Raw genomic sequence first — 26,225 nt, 5'->3', positions numbered from 1 at the left:
ATTCCTAAAGATTTATTAAGCACTACGTGCTGGGCATTGTGCTGGTCCCTGGGAATTCAGCAATGCATGAAATCTAAGTGGCCCTGCCATTATGAGGCCTAGGTTGCAAGAAAATCAATCCTGAAAAAAAATATTTCTAAGGATGATGAGCTGTATAAAAATAAGCGGAACTTAAAAACCAAGAAACATGGCAAGTTCCTAGTCTAGAGGAAAAAGATGGGGTGACAAACTTTAGGAACGGAAAAATACCCAACACGGCTGCAGGAGAATGAGCAAGAGAAAGGGGAGTCGAGGCTGGCGAGGACGGCAGGGTCAGATCACAAAGTGTCTTATTCAGGATTTTGGACTTCACCCTCAGAGCACGGGGAAGCATCCTAAGAGTTATAAAAGGGTTTGCATGCTCAGATTTCTGTGTTTTTGTTTTTGAAGATTAATGAAGATGCAGTTGGGAGAATGCATTGGTGTAGGGTGGAATATACATAGGAGACCAATTAGGAGACAGTGGGCCAAGTGAAAGATGATGGGGTGGAGGAGGAGCACAGATAGATTCAACACAGACAATGAAGGCTGAGCACCAAACACCCTGCACCAACTAAGTACTTGACAGATATCGTGAGGGAGCTACTTGTAACCCATTTTACAGATAAGAAAACATTTAGTGAGGTTAAGTAACTTGCTCAAAGCCATCCAGCAAATAAATGGCTGAGATATGAATCAAATCTAAATGACACCAAAGTCTTTGTTTTTAACCAAGACTTTGGAAATTTGCCCTTTATTGTCAATTAGAAATATTTCTCTGCAACCTACCTGGCAGTATGTTAACAAGAGCTGCAAAAATGTTTATAACCTTTGACCTAGAAATCTCACTTTGGAAAATACAGCTGAAGGAAATAATGCAAAAGGGAGGAATAACCTGTACAAGGACATTTATAATCACGCTTTCTATAAAAGAGAAGAACTGGAAGTAACTCAAGCAGCTGATTACATAAACAGGGAGCATATTAAGAAGGCGGACTATTCATCATTTTCACAGCTACATACTACTCCATTATCACTTCCTATGTGATCCTGAGAAAGTTAATCAGTCTTTTCTAAAATTCTTCAGCTGTAATAATTATGTTCTCTTACTGAATTTCTCAACCACCTAGGGAAACAGGCATTAATAATACTAACCATAACCGTATTTAGTGAAAGGATTGTTATTGCCACTCTCTGATTAAGAGTTCACAATGAGCAAAGCTCAGAGGCAGGAACTTGTCATATATTATCTCATCTAATCCTCACAACAATCTATGCATAGACAGTATTGTTCTCAAGAGGCAGCTGGGGAAACAGAGACAGGAGTGAAAGAGCCCGCAGTGGATTATACAGCTAATGAGTAGCATATCTAAAATTTGACCTCTAAAGCCCATGTTCTTTTCACTACACAATGCCACCCCCTAATTATCACAGAGAAAATGAGCAACAGAGGCTCAGAGACCACAAAGCTAATTAGTGATAGAGCCAGAATTTGAATACAGGTCTCCCAATTTTAGGCGGTGTTGCTTTTCTTTTTTGTTAGATCACAGCTGTCACCTATAAAATCACCAACAGATAGATAAAACTATGTAAATTAAATTTTTTTAAAGTCATAATAGTCTAAGGCTTAGATTCATCAGTCTAAACAAAATATCTGCAGAAAAATAGAATACAACAGAAAAGAAAAATCTGCCATAGATCAACAAAATGTTATTCCAAAAGAATAGGAAAAGCCCTGAGCCGTGAAAAGCTTAGAGGATGGAGTAGGAGAAGAGAAAGGCTCTCGCATTATCACTAAGTGCCTCCTATGTCCCCAGTGCTGTGCTAGGTATTTTGCCCATCTGAGTTCACCTGCTCTTCGCAACACTCCATGGGAAGAACTATCCCTCTTTCACAGCAAGAAAACTAAGATGCTGAGAGATACTAAGATGCTCAGCTAGTGGGGTACGATATGAATCCAGGCCTGTCTGATGCTACAGTCCATACTCTTTCAATATACCATGCTGCCTCCCACTGCAAGACAACTAGCAGAATATTGATTATATTCTTTTGCATCCTGTGATTAAGAAGAAGGACACAATAAAATCTGGCATTCTTGTCCAACCAATATTAAGGCTAATGTTAGGGACTCATTGAATAGTTATTCCATAGCCATTCATAGGAGCTCTCACTGTGTGCCAGTTACTGAGCTAAGAACATAAAGTTGAAGAACAAATGGTCCTCAATTTCCTGGAACGCACAATCTAGGAGAAATAATATATGTTTTGGTGTCATCATAAATGAATATCCATATTCTCAGGAATTTGAGACACACTGTATTATCAGGTTTAAAATAGCAAAACTTCGGCTCTCTTAGGAAATGAGTAATTCTGGATGGCAAAGTTGCTGGATAGCTGAGGATTTTACTCCTTTAAGCATCAGATCTCTGATTTCACAATTTTAAATTATTTAATCATTTTTCAATGCATTGTCAATTCTCTCAGGACATTCTGAGTTCCAAAGTCTGAGCCCTTGTATCCCCATTCCCACTGATTCCCCTATACTACTGTATCAGATAGACAGATAGATAGATAGATGAATGAATGAGAGGGAATAAGGTCTTTGTAACAAGTACTTCACATGAGAAAGTCTGAACCTAAGCATTTTCCAATCTTTCTTGAAGAGTTTTAAAAAAGGATTAATATGATTTAAACTTCTCTTGAGGACCTGGGTCATTAGTGTTCTATTATGAGAAAAGTAATGCACTATGATTCAGGAAACCAAGTAACCTTGGTCAAATCATTGCACGTATCAGAGGCCTCAGACCGCTCATTTTTAAAATCAAGGAGCTGAGCTAAAATTATCTCTAAGGACTTTTCCAGTTCCATAACTGTATAACTCTTTGAACAATATAATCAGTTACTGTAACAGTCCATTCAAACAGGACCATCCTTCCCCAGAGCCCTGTGCAGTATGTGAATTACTTTGTCTGCACTCTAGAAAATTAACATGGTTTTTGAGTTCTTGAGTCCATGATTTATAGTTTTTGCTACTGCCAACTTAACTTTCAGCTGTCCCTCTTTCTCTTTTTAACTTTCACCCTGTGATCTCCTTAGACTTAAAAAAAAACAGGCTTAACGAAAAGGAATGGTACATTTATTGAGTACTTTCTAAGGGCCAAATACTGAATGTGCATTACTTCAATTAACTTCATCCTTGCAACACTGCAAATAGGTATTATCACTTATATTTTATAAATGTGGAAACCTAAGATCAGAGTGGCTAAGTTGCCCAACATTGTAAGTGGCATAGCTAGGATTCAAAGCCAGGCTGAAGTACCCAGGGCTCATGCGCTTTCTACTACACAACACTGCCTCACAAGTTTGTTAGAATAGTGTGTAAATTACAAGTCCTTAGGCTTGAAGTCAGAATCTAGGAACTTGCTAAAGGTTAGCATAAATGAAGTTTAGCTTATTGTATTTACAGAGAGTTTAAGAAATCTATTTTAGCTCTTCTACAGGGAGGTGAGGACTTTATTTTTTTTAATGCATTTTTCCACTTAGCTTATTTTATATAACGCCCAGGAGGGATTTAGGCCATTGCCAAATGGGCAAGGATGCCAAATAGCTTAGTGCCAGTCAGACTGGTAAGAAATTAGTTTATATGCATCATTGAAACTGGTGAACCATTTATTAAACATGGAAGGGAAAAATTAGATCCTTTACCAAATTTCTCATTACTCTTCTCTTAACTAAGGTCGTTAAATAGAACTATATCTTCAAAAAGATTGAGAATTCAATAAAGATTTAACTATCAGAGCCACCGCATAAATACTCTCAAAAGTCCAGCTTCACGTTTTAGAATCCACAGGGATAAAACTGATGTTAACAGCAATTATGTCACATTCTCTCCTTATACGGTGTCTCTGAAAGCACCCAATTCTTCTATGTTAGTGCTCATTCTGAGCTCCAGAGATCTCAATTCCTGCTTGCCCCCGAGAATGAATTGCTATATTCTACTGAACCCCCAAGTACAGTTTATGGCCAAAGGCAAGGTCCTATTTCCAACTATACCATCATCATAAATAATCTGAGCTCAAGCATTTCTTGTGTGGCTGACTGTGGTCTAAGCTTACTAAATTCCTTTAGCCAACAAATGCTTTCTCATATTTGAAGGTCAAATGCCAGGGAATTTAATAATCTTCTGCCGAATCTACATTTTGGAGTATCAATAAGTGACAGAATTATCCTTTCCCTGTCAGGCACTGCATATATGATTAAGTGAAAGCTGCACTCATTGAATGATAACATTACCGAAAAAAAAAAAAAAGGCTTGCAAAAATAAGCAGATGCTGCGAGCTGGTCGCAAGAGGAGACAGGCAGTCTCATTACTGCTAGAAATAAAAATGGTGTACTCGAGAGCTTCTGGTTCATCGGTAGATGCTCACTCAAGTGCACCACTGGGTTCTGGAGACCACAAACCAAAAAAGTACCTCTAGTGAACAGTGGCCAACTTCTCAGAATCGAAGTTTTCATAACACCTGGTCCTCTCTGGGATTCTAATTTCTTAAACATTCCCTTCAAGACCCAAAACTCTCTCCCAAGAAAAAGGCAAAAAAATGTGTATAAATGTAATTTGTAAAGTTTGGGACAGTTGCTACTTCTAGTAACAGTAATAATGGTCACCACCAGTGGGGAGTGGATAGAACAGACTGAGGACAAGCCAAGACTCAGGAGGACTGAGTGGCAATGATGAGGACCAGGTGAACTTGCAGGGAGGTGAAGAGTTGGGGACTCAGAGTGTCCGGGGTGCAGAGGGCTGGACTATGGCTAGAGGAATGAGAAGAAGCCCAGAGGGTGACATGAGGCATTGCAAAGAGGTGAGTAAAAGCAGTGTCAAGCTGCAGTGAAGCCAGACAGCAAAAACAGGTTGGTGAGCCAGACGCACCCGGTGTGCTGACTTCTCCAACAGCTCTCTTCAGCTCATAAGCAAGAGCAGGAAAGCCCGTGGACGAGGGTGCTCCCACGCTGGGGTAACTGGCCCATCTGATGTCACAGAAAGTGAAGGGGATTCGGGGTAAAAGTGGAAAGGCTGCTCACTATTTAGAAAGCACTTAGCAGTATGCAGCCAAGAACAAATGGCCCAGAGAAGGAAGAGACATCCATCAACTAAAGAGCACTGGGAGGATAATGAATGGTTCAGTAGGTGTGAGGGATGAGAGGTGGCAAGCCAGGGGGAGGGGAGGGGAGGAGAGGGGGAGGCAGAGGAAGGGGGAGGGAGGAGGAGAGAGAGGGATGGGGGGAGAGAGAGAGACAGAAGGCCTCTGCCTTTCAACACTCTACTTTAGAGGTCCATTAAGCAGTTTGACTCTCTGCAGTCTCTGCTCCCCCAGCTTTTAAGATATTCAAGAGAATAGGCCATCATCTGTTGCTCCAGGCCACACACTAAAGAAACATAATTTAACACCTTCACTGCCAAATGCAAAGAGTAACAGCCATGTTCCGTACTAATGTCATTAAGGATATTTCATCATTGCTCAGAATAACTGTCTTGTTGGGGACATCACTGAGGTCTGAATGTCTTTACACATTCTTCATCGCACACACACTCTCCCCACCCAGTTTTCTTTCTCAAACCTTCTTCCTCTCTAGTAACCACTCATGTCTCTGTCCTCTTCCTGGTCTCATCTCTCTCACCTAGCTGCAAGCACTTTTGCACCCACCTAGCATCCAGTGACTGACTTCCTTTCTGCATTCTTGCAAAAGCCTGACTCCAAGGTCAAATCTGGTTTCTCCCAGCCCCCCAAAGGCAAAAACTTCATATGATTTATCTTTATGCCTTCAGTGCCCTGCACGTAGGAGGTACTAGACAAATAGTCTACAGAAAGGAGAGAAATACCTTGAGCCATGCACACACACGCACAATCCATTTGTGGTGTTAGTGTCATACTCTGCACATCAGCAAAATTAACAATGCATCCAAAAAAGCATTACCCACCCACCAAACATGTGCCCATTCACTCTAACTCAATCTCCCTTCCCATCCCCCTGGTTTACAGGGCGTGTCTGAGGCAAAAATCCATGCTGTGTGGCTTAAAAGCAACACAGGGTCAGGGGCTAAGTTTTATTCACCTTTGAATCCTCAGCATCTAATATTTAGTAGACAAACTGATGATTTAATTAACTAATCAACTCACATGCACAAATGCCCATGAAAAACAGAACCAAACAGAAAGCAGAAGAGCTATGAAATTACCAAACAGCAAATAATCCAGGAACTAGATAATCAGACTCTAAAATAAGTGAAAACTGGTTTCATTATTTTAGATGGTTCTATTTTAAATACAGTAAATTTCAGTGCATAATAACACAATGTCATTTTACATTTGCAGAGCAGATTTTTTTCCAAGCATTTTCCCAGTCATTTCCTCATGCAAATCACGATCTATCCATTGAGCTTGGTAGCAGGAATGGGAAACTTCAATGAATTTGAAATTAGGACAATTGGACTCAAGTCCTGTCTTCACCACTTCCTGGCTGTGTGACCTTGAGAAAAGTCCTTTAGCCAGTGCACATCTCAATTTCCTTCTCTGTAAAGCAGTGATAAGATCTTGTTCTTCCTGCCTCTTAGACCTAGGAGGATCAAGGGGGCGGAGGAGGAAAGAAAGAACATCTTGCTGAATATCTACTATGCCCCAGGCATTTTATAAATATTATTTAATTCTCACCACAAGCCTGCAAAGTAGGTTTTACTATTTCTTACCTACTATATGAGGAAATGGAGACTCAACAAGTAAAATAACTTTCCCAAGGTCACAGAGTTCTTAAGCGCCAGCGCTGGGATTCAAACATTTCTGCCTTATCCTGAAGCTCTCTTCACAAAACCATAATGCCTCCTAAATGAGATCTAAATAAGTGTAAAAACTTTCAGCTGCTATTTAGCATATGTATTGTATATATTAATATACATTATGTTATATTATAATATACATTATATATATTATAATATATAGCATATATTATTATATATGTAAGTATTTGCTATTATTGCTCTAAGTATGGAAGGCAGTGACAAAAAGAAGCAGGAATTTGCTAAGGTTACATGTTAGAAACAGGGCTAGGGCTAGAACCCGGGTCTCTTGACTCCTGGCCTAAAGTCTTTTCATTAAACCACGCTGCCCCACATTCTTAGGAAAAGGCTCCTGATGCTAGTGGGCATAGAGGCACAATACTTGTTTATTCAGATCAGCTGTTACAGATCTATTTTAAGACAAGCACTTTAAAAATCATGGAAGGTATCAAGTGTTTCATTAAATATTCCATATTAATTGACCCTTTAGAGAACTCCCACGTGAGCAGCATATCCTGCTGGCTTCCTGTTAAGCAAGCAACTCAAAAGCTGACTACACTTCTTGCAACACATATTTTGAAAGCACATTCAGATAGCAGCACAAAATACAATTCTAAAATAATTTTCCATGAAAATCAAAAGTAGCTACTTCTTTGCTGTTCTTCCACTAAATGCTCAAGATTGGGGAAAGGGAGAATGTAAACTTGTGACTGGCCTTAACACCATGCAGGGTCTGTGTTAACAGGAAAAAAAAAGTGGGATATAATAATTTTCTAAATAACAGCTAATAAGAGGTGTCTGTGAATTTACAAGAAGAATGGCTATAACACAGGAAAAAAAAAAAAAGACGATCATTTGAAAGTGTGCCATTTAAAACAATGGCATTCCTGCTGCCCAGGGAAATGTAGGCACTCCTGACCCCACTCAAGAGTAGAGCATTAACACTCGTCACGGCTAACTCAACAAATATTCAAGTAAATAAAATCTTCTTAAGAACATTAAAAAAAAAAAAAAAGAGTACAGCATTAAACCATGTGCTGGAGACCCAACTGTCACAAGGCACAGTATTAAAAGGCCAAAAAGGACCAACTACACTCATTTTCTCCTTTCCTCTCATTAACTTCCTCAGTTTTGCTATCTGATTCTATATCCTTTCCCCATGATATACTTGTCAAAGTTCTATCTCCCATTTTACACTGAATAGTATGATAAACATGTATAAAATCATCCAGTTGATACATTCAACACATTGAACCAAAATTATTACTCAACATCTGACTAGTATGAAGGTACTATTGTCAACAGCCACAAAACTAGAGAACATATCTCCAAGGGAACGCCACAAGAGAGCAATACAGTGAAAAAAAAAATTCTTTGCAGTTCACATTCAGATGTGCCAATAGCCTTGCTGACGGGAACTCGGCTCTCTTTAAATGTTCCAATTCTAATCTTGTTAGTACAACTTACTAACTCCTCTTAGCCTGAGAATATATCTATCACATGGGGATAAATAATAGTGCCTGTTTCCTGGCATTGTGACAATTAGATGAGACAATGCATGGAAGATGTTAACACGCTGCCTCATATGTTTCTGCAGAAGCAATAGTAATAATTATAGTAAAAACAGTTAACATTGATCATTTGTTATGTGCCAGTCACAGGGCTAATTCATTCATTTAGTCCTCACAACCACTTTAGGAGGTATTTTTGTTATGCCTATTTTTGAGATGAGGAAGCTAAAGAACAGACAGGTTCAGTCACTTTCTGAAAGTCACTGAGGTGGTAAGTGGTAAAGTTATCTGCTGTTATTAGTAATGCCACTTACTGAACAGATGTGAAGCACTATGTCATTAAAAGTCAAACACATCTTATTATTAAAATTTACATATATTTGTTTGAAAAGGTAGTAAACAGTCATCATTTTCAATCCATCAATGAATTTAATTTATGCCTATTTATGTATGCATATTATGCATGAATCCCTGTGTCAACTTCTAGAGATGTATATAAATGAGTAAGCCTATGGCAGCCTCCAGCAGGCCACAGTCTGGAAGGGAGACAGATAGGAAAAATATTGCAAAACAGTGCAAGGAATGCTGCGCCCCACCTATGTACACCATAGTGTGGCACAAAGCAGCACGCGATCAGCCACACCTGGGGGAGGAATCGGGAAGCCCTCATTGCAAAGGTGACTCTTGAACCAAATCTTCAATCAGACAAAGGAAAAAGAGCATTTCAAGCAGAGAAATGGGCATATGCAAAAGCACAGAGACATTTAACAGCATAGGTCATCGAGAAACCACAAAAACATCAGGAGCACGGAGAGCTTTGAGAGATGAAGCAGGACCAGGCTATGGGCCCCTGCATGCCGACTAAGGAGTTTAGATTTTATCTCATGGTCCATAGGGAACCATTCAACAGCTATATGATTGAATAACCACCTGCCCCAATAGTTCAGGTAAACCCTAGGAGTCCTTAGTCACTCTCCATCACATCCAATGTTCAGCAAGTCTTTGTGGCTCTACCTTGAAAATATATCCTGCATCAAATGAGGGAACTAATAGCATATGTGCATGCTAATGCAAAGGTCCAGGAGAGAAATGATGATGTAGGAAAGCACGGGGACAGAGGGAAAGAAGAATTGGTCTTTGCTAAGAGCACTAATAAGTCACCTACAGAACAGGAGAGCAAGTATCATCCATGGGCACAGATACAAGAAGGTGGGAGCCTGAGGAAGCTCTCCTCCGACTGCATCTGTTTTCTCAGTGGAATAGGAAGCAAGGTCACCAGTCGAGATGAAGAATGGAGATGGAGGTGAAGGAGGTTCAAGAAGAAAAGTCCCAGACATCAAACAGACATCTGGGAGAGTCAGAAAGTGAACGGTCTAGGGCAGTTCTCAAACTTTTTGGTCTCAGGGCCCTGTTACATTCTTAAAAAATACTTATCAAGAACCCTCAGCAGCTTTTGTTTATGGGGGTTACATCTATCAACATTTAAATACTAGAATCCTAAACTGAGAAATCTTTAAAATACACACAAGCACATAATCCATTGTCAAACACAGCAATGACATCAGCAGCATCATGCAGCCTTTGGAAAACTCCACCATACGCTTGTGAGAAAATTAGAGTGAGAAAAGGCAAATATTGTCTAAATATTATGTAAAAAGAGTTTTTGACGTTATGGAACCACTGAAAGCATCTCAGGCACTGCCAGGAGTCCCCAGACCATACTTTGAGAACGTCTGGTCTAGAGAAACGTAATCAGATGGCTGGGTAGCTATGGTGCTCACTTGAGGGTAGGGTTCACGAATTTGAAGTGAGAACAGTCAGCGTGGTATGGGTTTTCCTCCAACAGGTTCAGCAGCCAAATTGCAGGCAGGGAGTAAGAGCTGGATTTAACCAGGGTTGTAGTTTACCCAAATGAGCATCACAAACCAAGAGAAGCCAGAAGTAATTATAATGGCTATGGTATTTAAGCTGAGTAGGAAGGAAATGAAGACATGAAGGCAGTGAAGAGGTGGTAGGACCAAGAGTTCAAAAGATCATTGGATTTTAGGTATTAGTAGAATAAGCCAGAAAGAAAGGAGTAGTAAGAGAGTAGGATGCTTGAAACTAAGAATACAGAAGATAACTGCTAATCACTTCAAACTCCACATCCAAAACTGAATGCGCTCCCTGTCCCTCTGAAATCTGCACCTCCTTTATATCCCCCCAGACACCCAAGCCTGAAACCTGAGGCATCCTACATATTTTCCACTCACCGCATCTAAGAGGTTCCAAAGTCTTGTCCATTCCAACTCTTCATTATCGCTTTAATCTTCTTTGTTCCTCTCTATCTCACCATGCCCACCCTTTCCCTGGCCTTGCCTTCACTGGCCTCATCCTCCCTTGACTGAACTTCAGCAGCAGTCTTGCTCATGCCCAATTCTGCCCCATCCAATTCATCCTTCACTCTGCTGTGGGTGAACTTTCTACAATGAAGTCTGATCATGTGATCCTCATCCCTCCATCCATGCAATGACTGTAGCAATAGAGGTGGAGGTGTAAATTGGGCAGACATGAATTTGGGGTCCACCAAGGTATGAAAAGCTGGTAACACCACAGTGTCACGAGGTGATATAGGGAAGAGAATATGAAAAAAGACAATGAAGGAGAAAATTCTAAAATTTTTAAGGAATGTTTAGATAAAGAGAAGCCAGTAAAGGAAACTGAGATGGAACCGTAAAAGGTATAAGAGAACAAGGTGAGTGTAGCGTAGTGAGAGTTAAGGAAGAGTTTCAGGAGGAAAGGAAAAGGCAATGTCAACTGCCACCGAGTTTAAAAAAATTATATTAAAAAGGGTCTGTTGTATTTGAAAATTACGAAATCAGTGATCAATACTGGATCAACCTCATTTGCATTACAAACATTATATAATTTTCCCCATCTTAAGGAAAAAAAAAAAAAGGCAATTTTTTATTTTCCTCATCCTGGCACCACGGGATTGTACCTCACCAGTAAAGTTTCAGCACTTCCATCTTTTATCCCAGGCTCTGGTTCCTAGAGAACCCAGAGTAAGCCACCAAGTATGCAGACAGAACAAGTGCTTAAGATGCTGTAACATGCCTTAACTACTTCACATGAAAAGCTCTTGATTGATGTCAAGTTTAAAATTATCTGGCAGATTATCCAAGAGAATAATCTAACAAATGGCAAAGAGGTTACTGACTTCTGAGAAGAAAGACTAAATAATGACATTATTCTGAACTGACTAAAAATGTGACCTGGCACACCGCTCTTTTTGGACAATGACAGCCTTTTTTCCGCCCTTTGCTGTAGCCTGGCAATCTTCACACGGCACCACCTTGTTTGGGGGGCAGGGAGTGCAGACATGTATTTGGAATGTACAGTTTAATGCTAAAACTATTATAATCACAGTTTTTAAAACAACGGACAGCTATGTATAGCAGAAATAAAGTTCTCTTTAACTTTTTTTAAAAAGTAGTAACAGTATCAAAACCCAACTGCTTATTAGTAGCTTGGAAGGAAATCCTGGGGACAAGAGCGGTGTATTCTTTTAGAAATGCTGCATCAGCAACATTTGGTGCTCAGAGTAAAATATTATGTGAAAAAAACATGGAAATCAATGAATGAGAGGAAATGGTATTCAGTGAAAAGTTGTTTTAGGAATACAAATTTATTTCACTTATATTTCCTTATATACGCACATATTTATTTTTTCCACACATACACATATATACATATGTGTCATATGATAAAATGTCTAAACCTAAAAGAACTTTTAATAGGTATAAAATAAAGTTTCTATAAGAAAACAACCCTCTTGATCACTTTTCCCCTACTAGCCACTACCCCATTTTTCTGCTCTATTGACAGCACAATTACTCCCAAATGGACGTCTATTCTTGCTGTCTGGATCCTCTCCTCCTCTCCTCTCTTCTTCTCCAATCCAGTGTTTGCCCATAACACATCAAATCTGTTTTTGTCAAAGTCACCAAGAAACTTTATTTTGCTTCACACAATATTCCATCCTCAATCCTTGCTTCCCTTGACCTATCAGCAGCACATGACGCGTCTGATCACTCCTTCTCCTAGAAATACTTCATTCACTTGGTTTCCTGGAACCACACTCCGCTGGGTTCTCTCATACCTCATGGCCATTCCCTCTCAACTCATTTACAGGTGTCTCCTCATCTCTCTCCCCTCAACATACGGGAAGGCCCCATGGCTCACTCCTTTTGACCCTTCTCTTCTTCCTCCCCCCTCCCCCCCGACCCCCCTCCCCAAAGCTATTCTTCATCCAGTCTCCTCTATCTCACTAAGTGACAACTCCATCACTCTAATTCCTCAGGCCAAAAATCCTAGAGTCATTCTTGGCTCCTCCCTTCTTCTCATACCACTAATCTGATTCCATCAATAAACCCCTGCTGGCTCTACCTTCCAAATATATCCAGAGTTGGACTATTTCTCACCATCTGCCCTTTGACTATCACTCTAGTCAAAGCAATCCTCTAGTATCCCTGCCACTTGAGGACCTCAGGACTTTTGCACTTGGTATTCCCTCTGGCAGGAATATTCTTCCTTCAAAAATCCACATTCCTGCATTCCCTCACTCTCTTTAGGGCCCTGCTCAATTGTCACCTCCTCAGAGAAGCCTCTCTTGATTACCTTCTATAAAATCGAATTACATTTCACTCTAGTCTCTTACCTGAGTTCAAATCTCTTCATAGCACATCATATTATACAGCCGCTTCTTTATTTATTGTCCATCTTCCCCACTAAAATATAAATCCTTCCAGGGCAGGCACTTCACTGCTCCAAGCCAGTATCTAAAACAGTGCCTTGCACATAGTAGGAACAAACATTTGTTGAAGGAACCCTTAAAGCCTGAATAATTCATTTTAAGACAATTCAAAGTTTACCTAAATCATACATAGTGGTCAGTAAATTCATTGAATGTATTACTCCCATCATAAGACATAGAAGAAAGCACAATTTAAAACTACAAAATAGTAAGATTAAGATAACCCCATTGAGGGGCCGGCCCCATGGCGTAGTGGTTAAGAGTGCACGCTCCGCAGCTGGTGGCCAGGGGTTTGGATCCTGGGGGGCGCACCAACGCACCGCTTGTCAGGCCATGCTGTGGTGGCATCCCACATAAAGTGGAGGAAGATCGGCACGGATGTTAGCTCAGGGCCAGTCTTCCTCAGCAAAAAGAGGAGGACTGGCATGGATGTTAGCTCAGGGCTGATCTTCCTCACACACACACAAAAAAAGATAACCCCATTGAAGATAGATCTATGGTTGGTTATAGGCATTCATGGAGACCTTCTTAACCACTAAAAATGACACCAAGCCCATAAGCCATACCCTTCCATAATGCACCTCCTGGTATATTACTATCATAGGTGGGCTCTTCTCTTCCAGAAGCACTTATGTGCTTTGTATCCTAGGTAGAACATTGTTTTAGATGAAAAATAAATCTGTCTAATATATAGAGACCAAATTTCTTGGATTTTCATGGATCATCTGGATTTTATTTAACTTTATTCTTTATAATAAAAGGAACGTGCTAAATGCGTAACTAAATGTTGATTAATGTTTACTTCTTTAATTCATCATAAACAAAATCTAAAGCAGGGGGAAAAAAGTAGTTATCTTTGAACTGAAGAACATCACCCTCTTACCAACATGGCATGACTCAAAAATGACTGAAGTCCACAGCCAGGAAGAACAGTAAGAGTTTGGGGTCCCATTTATAATTCTAATTTGAAAGATAATTAACTTATTAAGACCCAGAAATTCAAACCTATAGTTGAGTAATTATTTGTAGTGTTATTTTTTTAATGTAAACAAGGCAGAAGGCTAACATAAAGAGAATGGAAGAAATCCACTCATTGGAGATAAACACTCTTATCAGAAGAGACTACTCATTTTATAGCCTCTTTCAGAATTAAAAACAGGCAATAAGCAAAACATCAATAAATTAAAATTTCTTTTGTCAACATCTGTTCATAACAGTCTCAAATGCCACAAAATTCTGAAGTCAGAGCTTCCAGTTATTCCCTGGCTTAGAAGATCATGTGCTATCACGAAATAGTCTATTTCAAATTAATATCTTCAATAGAACCTAAATCAGGTGGAGACAATGACTCCTAGACATGGCAAAAGCCACAAGTACTAGTAATGACCTTTCTAAACTCAGAAGAGTCAAGTCTGCTAGGATGCATGTCAGGGTTTCTCTAGGTTACCAGGTAGTCACCATATAGTATGAATAGAGCTGATGGGGTAGGAGCTTTACAACCAGAATCAGCTAGAACGTTTACCAAGAAAGATACATGAATAGTTTGAGGCAGAAATAGTTAGAGATATCATCCCAAAAGGAATCTGCAGGCCTTGCAACTGTTTTAAATTTTTGACTGTAGCCTATTACTCTTAATATGACAATAACAGAAAAAAATGTTTTAAGTAATTTTGCTAATAGTGACCTTCTATTAAGTGCATAGTATGTGCTGGGTATGTTAAATACATCAACTTATTTAATGAAATCATTTACTAAGTCTCATTTAAGGATTTAATGACAACCTGTATAATACAAACTCACCTGTCCAGCACTCAGCTGTTCCCCAACCTTATCCCTCTGCAATGTGGCCAAGAACCAAGAAGAAAGAAAAACAGACATCACCTTATTCAAGTACCAGCCTTCTAGTGTTGACTTTTCAGAGAAGCTCTCACTCATAGGACATTAGCAAGGAACTTGTACTGAATTTGCAACCAAAAAGCTCAGGGTTGGGCAGACTTAAGAACCCAAAAGCACAACAGCCTAAGGAAGGTCATTCAGCTGTTGACCTCATCATAACCTAGTGGCTTATCTGATAGCACAGTGTAATAACTCCCTTGGGCAAGGATCTCGATGTGTTCATTATGGCAACCCCAGTAGGGAATAGAGTTCTTAGAGCATCGTACATGCTCAATTTTCATTAATGATGCTTATAATGACAATCTTTAGTTATCAAAAAGATTAAATTACATCTAATCTATTCTACAAGGAGAAAGAGCAAAAACACATTTGAAAAGATTTTCATCCACTGTTAACATTCAAGTAAAGGTTAGAAGGTTAAAAAAAAAAAGGGGGGGGGATCCTCAGCTGTCCAGAAAACTTGAGTATTGAAAACAACTTATTGAACAACCCCTGATGGTTCCAGGAAACTGAAGTTTCAGAAAATGGGCACAGTACTGTACTCCCTGCTGGTGGGCCAAAGCATCCTGACCCACGCTGCCTCCTGAGGCTACAGGCCAGGTGGAAAATGGGGATCTGTGGGCTGGATATCCAACTGCAGCTCCCTACAGCACTTAGTTCACAACAGCAGCTCCCAGCTTAATGGAAATATCTGTTAAACCCCTCCAAAGGATACTCAGAATTGAGACAACTCTGAAGGGGTCCACGGAGTTAGCAATCACTACCCAGGATTATGGGAGAGCATGAAATAATTTATCTCACTTCTAAAAACACGGCTCTCACCACTTAGGAGCCTGTTCTTTCTTGGGGACACTGCTAACCAACGGGTTGAAGGCAGAAAGGCAAGGGATGCAGAATTTGAGGTGCAGAGGGACCCTGATGAAACACTGACAACAAGAAGAAGAGATGAATGTGTGTGCTCTAACTTGAAACACATAACTATTAAATTATACAAAGTCAGTTCCGCTGTAAAAGGCACTGCTCTGGTTGCTAAGTAGCTGACACTCCATATCATTCAGGATTAGTTCTAAAATGTGTCATGGAGGGGACTCTTTCATCTCCCTTTTAAGTGGAAAGTGGTTTTTCACATTGTGAAAGAGAAAATAGGTGTGCTCCTTTTTGCACGAAAACTTGCTGACAGGACCTAGAAACTCCTAGTCCACTGAGGTGTGACTGCTGAGTTGACTCTAGGGCGCACACAGCCTTCCAGAGTTGCTTTGTGTTGTTGCTTTTACCGCTCTGAGAGGCACCTCCAGGCAAGGCTCCAGCCACAGGAGCCAAGCTTGCACCCACCACCTGAGCAAGCACTGAATGAAGGAAAGCGGAATCTCGAGCGCAACTTCTCGTTTCCTGTCGCTGCTGAGAGGTCGGACTCGCTCCCTCTCACATGGCTTAAGAGGAGCTGTAAACACAACCATCTAGCTTGCCAGCTGGCCGCAAGCTCAAGGGGCTTTCGGGGGCAGCCGCTGTGCTGTGCTCCCTTTTCCTCCTTTGACTCATGTCATTCCTGCACAGATAACGGTACCGGAACGCCCTCCTCTTCCTAGAGTCCTCATTTATGTCATGGTTCCTCTTTCAAGAAAACATGGGGACGAAACGCAAAGCAAAAGAACAGACTAAAGGCAAAATTACCCCCATCATCTCGTTTCATCCCTCTCCATCGTTAAAATAAAAGAGCTGGATCAAATTCCTTTTGTTGCCCTGCACACACGCGCGCACAAAAGTAGGTGAAGGGCACCCTAAGACAGCTTATTTTTTCCCGCCTCACAGAAAGCCTTTACGAAATCCTCATACCATCTCCGGACGCAGGGCTTTAGCATTCAGCTAAAGAGCTAAACCATCTCAAGCCAAGGTATGAAAAGCCGTGGTCCCCAAAGCACAAGGCTGGGAGGCAGGGCAAGCTGAGCGCACCTAGATGTTTGCATTTACACAAAGAAATTAGCCGGATGATTAATGGGAGATGCCGGCTGGAGGCGGAGGCGCCCGCGCCCGCCTCCTTACCTGGGACATCTGCGGCCTCAGGTTGATCTCCTTCAGGTTGATGGAGTGCGCCCGGAGGTTGTTAAGCAGCTGGCAGAGCAGGACTCCATCGCGGAGGGTCTGCGCCAGGTCGAACACCTGCGCCGAGTCCCAGGTCACCCGGTGGTTGGCGGGCAGCACCTTGCAGTGGATGAGCCACTGCGCGCACTGCTTCCACGGCTCCATGCCCGACGGCTACCGGACGCCGCCGGTCCGGGGCAGGCGGAGAGGATGCCGCCGCCGCCGCGGTTCCTCCGCGCCCCGCCGACGCCAGTGGCGGCCGGCCCCTTCCCTGCGAGGGTGCGAGGGAGCAGGCGCTGCGGCGGGCGGGTCGGGGGCCCCGCGCGGGGCTCGGCTCTGGTCCCGGCCCGGGTCCTCCGCCGCCCGGCCGCCGCTGCAGCGAGTCGCGCGCGCTCTCCGTGCGCCCCGGCCGGCTCAGCGGCGGCGGCGCACAGGCTTCCGACTCGCGAGCCCGGCACCAGACGACTGAGCATGCCCAGCACGCCAGCCGCTCTCGCTGCCGCTGCGAGTCCCCAGAGGCGCGGGTGGGAGAGCGCGCGCCGCCCTGGCCTGGGGTCGGTGGCCCGGGCGGGGGGACGGGGGCGGGCAGGGGATCCCAGCGCCCCCGCCCACGAGCCCTCAGCTTTGCGGAGCTTACACAAACCCAGGCGTCCGGAGATTTTCTCTCGGGACGGCTTCCCGGTTTGGGGAGAGTGTGGCTGAACACTTGAATACCCTGAGGTTCCTATTGGGACCCCCCCAGACAGCGAGTGCAACTTTTTAAAGGGTCTGAGAGGAGCTAAGGATTCATTGGGGCACCCGGACTGCCCAGAGAAATGAAAAAGGCCACAGAGCATCTTGAGAACGCAACGCTGAAAGTTTTAGAGATCGTCACCCCCCCGCCCCTTCCCGTCCTGTCCCCTCAATTCTCTTCCTACAGATAATTCCTTTTCCTCCAAGTTAGTTGCTCGTAAGGATGTTTGGGCACCTTAAAAGCGTGTATGGAGACGCCTGCGGAAACCCGCCCCCAACCCCCGAGCCTATTTCGACGCGAGGTGTTTTTCACTTGGAGATGGTGTCCCTCTCCCCTCTCCCCTCTCCCCTCTCCCCTCTCCCCTCTCCCCTCTCCCCTCTCCCCTCTCCAGCTTGGAACTGTTCATCGCCGCAGTCCGGGTCTCTTCACTGACCGCACAAAAACCTGCGGGGGAGAAACAGGCCTGTGAAACGCCCTCGGAGCCCAGGCGGCCAGACTGCGCATGCGTTAATGATACGGGACCGGGTTTGAGGGTAATTAGCCTAAGTCCTCAGCTGTGAGGATCTGGCTAAGCTTTGGACCCCCTAATGGAACTTGGAACGTGCCCGCAGAACTCGTGCGCTGGCTGGAGCAGCGCATTCGCGTTTCTTAAATCTTTTGGGGACTCTTAGCTCTGCCCCTTTTACTCCCACTGCCCCTCAAAACCAAAAATAATGTTGAAATTATTTATTACGAGATATAGCCACATTGAACTCCTGCTATTCTTTGTAAATGTGGTCCTGGGTCACCCTTTCAGATGTATTCTTTTACAATTTCAAAATAAAAATAAAATGTGCAATCCAGTTGGGATTTTAGATAATCTTTTTATTTTTACATTTCTGTAGCTCATTTTCTATTATGAACCAAATTAGTTTTATAAACAGGTCAAAATGTTATTTTTAAAAGTATATCTGATCTGTTAAAGACAGGGACTGTGTCCTTTTCCACTAGCCTGTGACAAGCATAGCACATTGTGTACACTGGGCGTTAGACAATAAATCAGCCTGAGGATTTCCTTCCCTCCCATGCATCCTTCCCCAGCAGTTTCCTCCTGTGTTCAGTCTAGACTGCATCAGTGGCACCATGTTTCCTACACTACAATTTTGGCAAGTAAATCACACTAAACTTTGCATATCATCTTTAGAAACAAAATCCAACACATCTGAATCAGCATGTAATACACGGTCCTGCATGAAAAGAAATTAAATTGGAAAAGAAGTTTCATAAAAAAGAAAAATAGTTCACTAAAAATATAAATGCTGTTTCAAGCAGCATCAGATCACCCTTGAGTGTTGTAGGACATTTTCAAAACCTAAGTAATATACACTATACCAGGAGGCAGACCTGGGTTTAGAGTCTGAGCTCTGCTAGTTTCTATCAACAAGACCTTGGAAAACTTATCTAATTCCTCTAACCTTTAGTTTCCACGTATATAAAATGGGAAAAATAATATTTACCTCGTAGTGTTCTCATCAGAATCGAATGCTACCATGCCTTGCTGTTCAAAATGCAGTCTATAGACCAGCAGCATCACCCAGGAGCTTGTGAGAAATGCAGACTCTTGGGCCCTACCCCAGACCAAATGAATCAGAACTTACATTTTAACAAGATCCCCAGATGACATATATTTACATTAAAGTCTGAGAAGCACTGATGTAATGCATAAAATGTGTGGTGCCTAACAGTAAGAGTTCAATAAACGTTAATAGCTTTTAGTTCACAAAAAGGCAGCAATGACCAAATAAATGCTATTTAACTTTTTACAATTCATTATATTATATACTATAATATACATATAGTATCACTTCAAAATATAATACTTCTCAAATATAGAAACCAGAGAGTAGAGAGAAGGGCAAGAAGAAAATATATGGAAGGCCTAGAAGAGAAGGAGGCTAGTGGAAGTGCAGGGTTTTTCAAGTAAAAAGGAGCTGAGTGGCAAAAGGTAAGTCATGTGAAACACATTAAAGTGTCAGAAATTGGGACGACAACAAAAATGGCCATCAGCTTTTTTGAGCTGTCAGCCATAGTCCTTTTCCTTTAAAATCTTACTACCTACTGACAACAATGAGTTAGGAGATAGGGACTAAGGGACCAAGTTCTGTGAGTGGCAACTCCTTGCTAGTCCTGGGCCCCGGTGTTCCAATGAAGGCCATTCTTGCACATGTGACATGAGACTCAGGGCTGAGTGGGCCCACTGCCCTAGAGGCCTGCATTAGCACCTGAGGCACATCCATACTCTACCATTTACTGAGCGCTAAGCCCTCTCCTGGGCACTTTACATACATTATCTGCAAGTTAGAAGATATCCATCCCAGTGACCCGTTCCCCGCCCCCCCACCCGGCCCATAGATGAAGAAACGAGATCAAAGGTATTAAGCCCCTTGCTCCTGGTTACAAAGCTCAGAAAGAGGGTCAGATTGATTGGCCTCCACATCTGTGCTGTTTCTGTTCAAAGCTGCTCACCATTATAATAATTACCTTAGCAAGTCTAATTACTGGTTTAAATGTCTTTCTCCTCGCTAGACTGAAACATCTTGAAGGCAAGGATGGTAACTTATTCATCTTCAAATTCCCAGAACCAACCTTTGTGCTTGGCATACCATAAGCACTCAATAAATATTGGTTGAGTAAGCGAGTAAATGAATGAACAAAGGAGTTGTGTTGCCCCCTTTTACTCTCTCTGCTCCCTCTTTCTGGTAGTGAAGAGATCAGGAAACATTCACCAGTGTTACTTGTACCAGGTATCGGGGCCACAGGAAGGGACGCTCTGCTCCTTCCTGTGTGTCTCGTTAGCCTCTCTGGGCTCTCCAGCGTAACAGGCCGCCCTCTGCTTCTCTCTTGCATCACTCTGCAGTTTAGATCTTTGCCTAAGCCCTACACACACAGGATGAAAATGGGAAGTGGGATAGGTGGCATCCTGAGCTGCAGGAAACACAAGATAATAGGTAATCGATATCACATACTAGGTCTCTTTGCATGTTCAAAATTACACCATAATCAGAAAAGTAAGGATTAGAAACTTCACTAGGTTATGCCTCAGTCCCAATGTACCAAAGACTGTGAAGTGAAAGAGGTGAGAGCCACATAAATTCATTGCTTGCTACAATCTGTGTTGTGGCTCAATCCTTACCAATTTTTTTCTTCTTATTCTTTCTGCTCTTAAGTTTACAAAAACACTAAGATCTATCTCCACCAAGAAATTCAGAAGCCCAAATTTATTCCTTATTTTATTTCTTATTTTATGTCACAAAAGAAATAAATCGATGGTATATAGCATATTGAAGATAAATCAGTTTATGAAAGAATTAAAAATGCAAAAACAAATATTGTAGATTTCAAACTGAAATCTAGGCTTTCTCTCTGTTAGGTTAATTTTTTTCAACCATAATCAAATGCTGTTTCGTTTCACATAAACATAGGGAAGCAGGCTTTAAGTTTCTAGTAATTTGATAATGTTTTAAAAATAAATACTAGAAAACCATTGTGAAGATAGGATGGGGGGAGAGTGGGATTTCTATAACAATCATTCTTTTAATAAATGTGCCCAAATCAGTGTGAATTTAAAGATTTTTAGGTACAACTGAGGAGGATCTTGTTAGGAGCACAGGATTTTCTTTTCTGTTCTGACATGTTTAAGTCCTGATAATAATAATAATAACTACAATGACAATAATGGCCCTTAGTCAAAATGTCACTTAGCATCTAACAAAAGAAATTTACTTGAGATAATTTATGACACAAATAGCTTCCAAAGAAGCAGCTTAAAAAGGAGCATAAGAACAGGACTTTAAGTCTTTGTGTTACAAGGGATGGACTAATAAAACACTAATTAGCTAACTGATGTCCACATAAATGAAAATGCAAGTGTTCCCCTCCCTCTACTGTAGATACACACAGATACACATACACAAACACACACAGACACACACAAAATGAGGCTCCAAAGGTTTAATTCACCAGGTTAATCATCCCTCAGCTGGGTCTTCTCAGAGTCTGGTCCACATAAACCTGCTGCAGCGCTCAGGCCCTGGTTAGGCATTAGTCCATTGTCGAACAGTAGCAGTGATACATGTACACATTATGTTTTAAAGATGACTGAGGAGATCAGATTTACAGGGAAAAGCTAATTAGCTATGTATTCCTGTGAGCAACTAAGAGACTTAGTCTGATTTGTGGAACATTTCCATTTTATTTGCATGTTGGTATAAACAAATTGTCACAGAGAGAGCTCTTCATGCTGTGATGCTGAATGTTAAAATCCAATGTAAGGAAACTTTTGTGGGAAGTCCTCGGTGCCCATTTCCACAAAATCCTATGCATATAGCAATTAATATACTAAGTTCTTTGTAGAATAATTATCTATTTAAGTGTCTGATATCACATCTACCACCGCCTTCCTTGCACCCCCACCCTGCCCCTCCTGTGAGCTCCTTGGGAAAAGGGATTGTATCTAATTCATGTCATATTTCCCATGCCTAGCACCTAGTAGGGGCTGGATGGATAGATGGATGGATAGGTAGTTGGGTGGATAAACAAGATGAAGAGGATGTGAACCATATGATGATAGTAATGCTGAGAGAGGAGAGCAGCAAGGCTCAAGTTCCACTTAGCATTTCCACATGTCACCCAGATTTATTCCTGCCACTAACAATATCCTTGGGAAAATAAAGCAATACTGCAGGATCCACTGGCTTTACCCATGTGACGAGAGTACAGGAGTACTAGAAATCTCCCCTCTGCCATCCCCATTCCAAAAAAATAATAATAATACCATTTCCTTGATTTTTGTTTAAATTTTCTTTAACAATTGAAATCCATTATCACACAATTAGAAAAAGCTAACATATTTAGTTAAATTCATACCTCATGCCTGAGATCAGATAACACTACCACCACCTACTATTGATTGAGTTCTTATGAGCACTCACAGCTAGATACTGAACTACGTGCTTTCTATGTGTTGTTTTATTTGATTCTCATAACCTCTCTGAGGTAGGTACTATTATTTACCTCATTTTTTTGTTTGTTTTTTGGAGGAAGATTGGCCCTGAGCTAACATCTGTTGCCAACCTTCCTCTTTTTCTTTTTTCTCCCCAAAGCCCCAGTACATAGTTGTATATCCTAGTTGTAGGTCTCTCTAGTTCTTCTATGTGGGACACCACCTCAGCATGGCTTGATGAGCAGTGAGTAGGTCTGCACCCAGGATCCAAACTGGCGAACCCTGGGCCACCGAAGTGGAGCAGACGAACTCAACCGCTGCGCCACCAGGCTGACCCCTTTACCTCATTTTATAGATGAGGAAACTAAGGCTAAGAAAGCTCAACTATATTTCCTGAATTCAAGCAGCCAGTAAGTGGCAGAACCAGCATTGGAGCTCAAGCACCCTGAGGCCAAGCTCCACACATTTCACCAGGATGCCATTCTGCCTCCCTGGAGACTTAAGCTACAGAGAGAGTCCCAAGAGCAAACTCCAACCAGATGGCTTTGTACATAGCCACTTTTAAATGCTCCACACCTGTGCAAACTCATTAATAAAGCACAGTTTTAAGATTTACGTAAATGAAATTCCCCCCATAGCTATTCAAATATCAGGAAAATAATCAAAATCTGTTTGGTAATGTTGTTTTAATTATTTTTATTCTTAAAATATTCCATTTTTTAAATGTTTTTAAAATTTTGTTAAGTATTCCATTTATTCTTTTCTGATGTAACCGTTTTGTTTAACTTTGTTGTGTTATGCTTTGTTGTTTCAGACTGACATGAGGTTTTGAAATGCTGTGCTTTAGAAAACCTGTGGGTATCTTTTTTGATCATCAGACTCATTATGACAACACAGAGTGATTTAATAAAAAGGTTAACCAGCTTTTCTAGGAACTGACTTGAGAATGCTAAAAAGCACCAAAATGGAAACCTAACGTGCCTCATTAATCTCACACATGTGCACACCCAGACAGATATTCTCACGTTTATGTATTTTTGCAGACTGTTTACACTCCATTTTGCAATCTTGGCATTAGGTTACCTGTAAAATCATAAACTGGTTTTTATTGCACAAACACAAAAGGGAGGCTTACTAGACGCAGTTAACGCCAAATCTAGTCAGAATGAAAACACAATAAGTATGTCTTTCAAACTGTTTGGTTTGTTGCTGGCTACAACTTTTAAGTTGCTCTTACAGAAATTTCCTAGATTTAGGAAATAACTCTTGTGTTCTACCAGCTCTGTTCTCGCCCCGTGCTGACATTTCTCAGGAACTAAAATTTAGGGCTGTTTAGATCAGAAGATAGCATTAGAGTGTCAGGAAGAAACCGGTAAGTCCAGAAGGATTGCTCTGAGAGAAAAATAATAATTCAGATTATTTTAAAGAGAAAAGAGAATAAAATTGATAGACCTGAAGAAAATAATTATTTTTATATGTTTTATATGTCAGTACAATATAGGAAGAACATCATTCCAAAAAATGGGAAATTATTGTCCACTACAAAAAAAAAATCCTGCCAATATATCAAATCTGATTTACCTACTTCATTTAACAAATATTCAGCACTTTCTAAGTGCAAAAACTCGCTTCTAAATTTTATGTGGAGTTACAGATTACAAGTAAAACAGGATTCCATACTAAATCTCTGTGAAAATTTAGTTAACACTAAAAAACGACGATATGAAAGATGGCACAAAGACCCGGGACCTTTCTGTGTAGTGGTGTTTTTATAATTACTGTTAATGGTTTATGGCAGTTGATACGAGATGAACAGGTATGAAGCTGGAAGGATTGCTATAGAGGCAGATCACAGAATACCTTTTCCTCAAGGTCGGCTGCAGGCCTAGAAGAGCAGCAGCTGAATGAAGTTTATTATCTTCTAGAATCCTGATATCTCCACATTCATGTCCCTTTCCCTCCCTCTACTTAATCACTCTAAGTGCTAGGAACCAGGAATAACTTCTAGGGTGCCCCCAGGCTCAATGAAGTTGATGCTGATGCAATCCAAGGAAGCAAAAAGAGTTGCTTCAATTAAAAACTCCAAAATGTTGAAAATCCTGACTAATCTAGGTAATTCACATTGAAACCCCCCACCCCCTCCAAGTATCAGCACTAATCTCCCAAACTCCCCTGCTTCTGCACTAAGTGGGTCAGCTTTCTCACAACACAATGGGAGAGGGGCTGCCCAGGCTGCTGGGGAAGACAGGTGATCAATAGTAGCACCTGGCTGTGGTCTCCCAGCCTATCTCGATCACACTGATGGGGAATTGAGTTACTCGAATCAAAGTGAATGAGATTTTGCTGCTGGCTGTCTATCAGTGCCTTTCATTTTGATCTGTTATTTGAAAGTGCCTGGGAAGATGTGGCCGCTGGCTGAAATTTCTCTTTATGGCTGCTTGCTGTGATCTGTGTGTGGGTAGTGGGTAACCGTGGCCCCACACTTCTATTGAAGCTACCAGTTTAATTTTTAGTAAAAGTCTAAAGGAGACAGATGCTGCTGACCCAAAGCCAGTGGGTGTCTGGCGTTGGAATGAGGATGATCAGAAAGGTCTTTGCTTCGCTGCTAGATCCTGCTTGGACATTTCATGGCAGATATCCGCCTAATAATTGCTTTTCTTATGTTCATTACAACTCTCACATTCAGAGATTAAAAGCTCAACTGTTCTTTAATAATGTCTGTGGTGTATATATGAAGGTGGCAATAGTTTCATTACAGATTAAAAAGTATTTGTTATCTCTAAAGAGCCAGAAACTAGTATCAGTGAAGAAAAGATTCATATATCTTTTAAATAATAATCTAATTATTTTTGAAGTCAACTGTAACTACCTTTTCCACTTCTCTGCATTTAAAGATAGGTGATATTTTGCTGTTTGTGGGATACTGATCCAAAGTAGGTATGGGTTTAAAGATATTGTCTATTTCTGATTTGTCTTTCCCCCAGATTTTCTACCCAAAAGTTCTCCACAATATTCTCATACTCTGTGTATAAACTGGAGAAAATCCAAGCCTTGAATTCTGCTTTTCAAAGGACCTTTCAGGAATGAGCTAAGCAATGGTCAATTCGCAGCAGGATTAAAAACTAAATTGGCGTCTCATTCAAGTTACATACTGTGGCAAATGAAAGCAGCTGTTAAATAAATGTTGCCAGTGGATTCAGTTCCTACAGCAGCCATGTAAGCCTTGCTATGCTCCACGGCCACAAAATGTGGCTCTAACCTAAGACAGATCTGTAGCCAATGCATATGATGAGTGGGTGGGGGGGTTCAGCTAGGCTGGAGCATCTCTCTCTGCCCACATTAGACTCCCAAAGCCCAGGTAAAAGGCTGCCTCCTCAGGAAAGC

The 26,225-nt window shown here is 41.4% G+C and overlaps 1 protein-coding gene across 1 annotated transcript in view; it reads right to left on the bottom strand.

The window, feature by feature from the left end:
* The window catches only part of VAV3 (vav guanine nucleotide exchange factor 3), a 352,634-nt gene extending 335,178 nt beyond the window's left edge, over positions 1-17,456 (bottom strand). The window contains exon 1 of the mRNA XM_004420752.3: positions 17,089-17,456. Within this exon, the coding sequence (XP_004420809.1) occupies positions 17,089-17,292 (204 nt within the window). The 5' untranslated portion in view covers positions 17,293-17,456. The remainder of the gene's footprint in view (positions 1-17,088) is intronic.
* Between the last annotated feature and the right edge of the window lie 8,769 nt (positions 17,457-26,225).

The sequence above is a fragment of the Ceratotherium simum genome, chromosome 2, assembly GCF_057802395.1.
Source record: "Ceratotherium simum simum isolate JZ-2026a chromosome 2, ASM5780239v1, whole genome shotgun sequence".
In the NCBI taxonomy this organism is placed as follows: Eukaryota; Metazoa; Chordata; class Mammalia; order Perissodactyla; family Rhinocerotidae; genus Ceratotherium; species Ceratotherium simum.
Note: the sequence above shows the minus strand (reverse complement) of the source record. Positions and strands in the feature narration are given on the sequence as shown.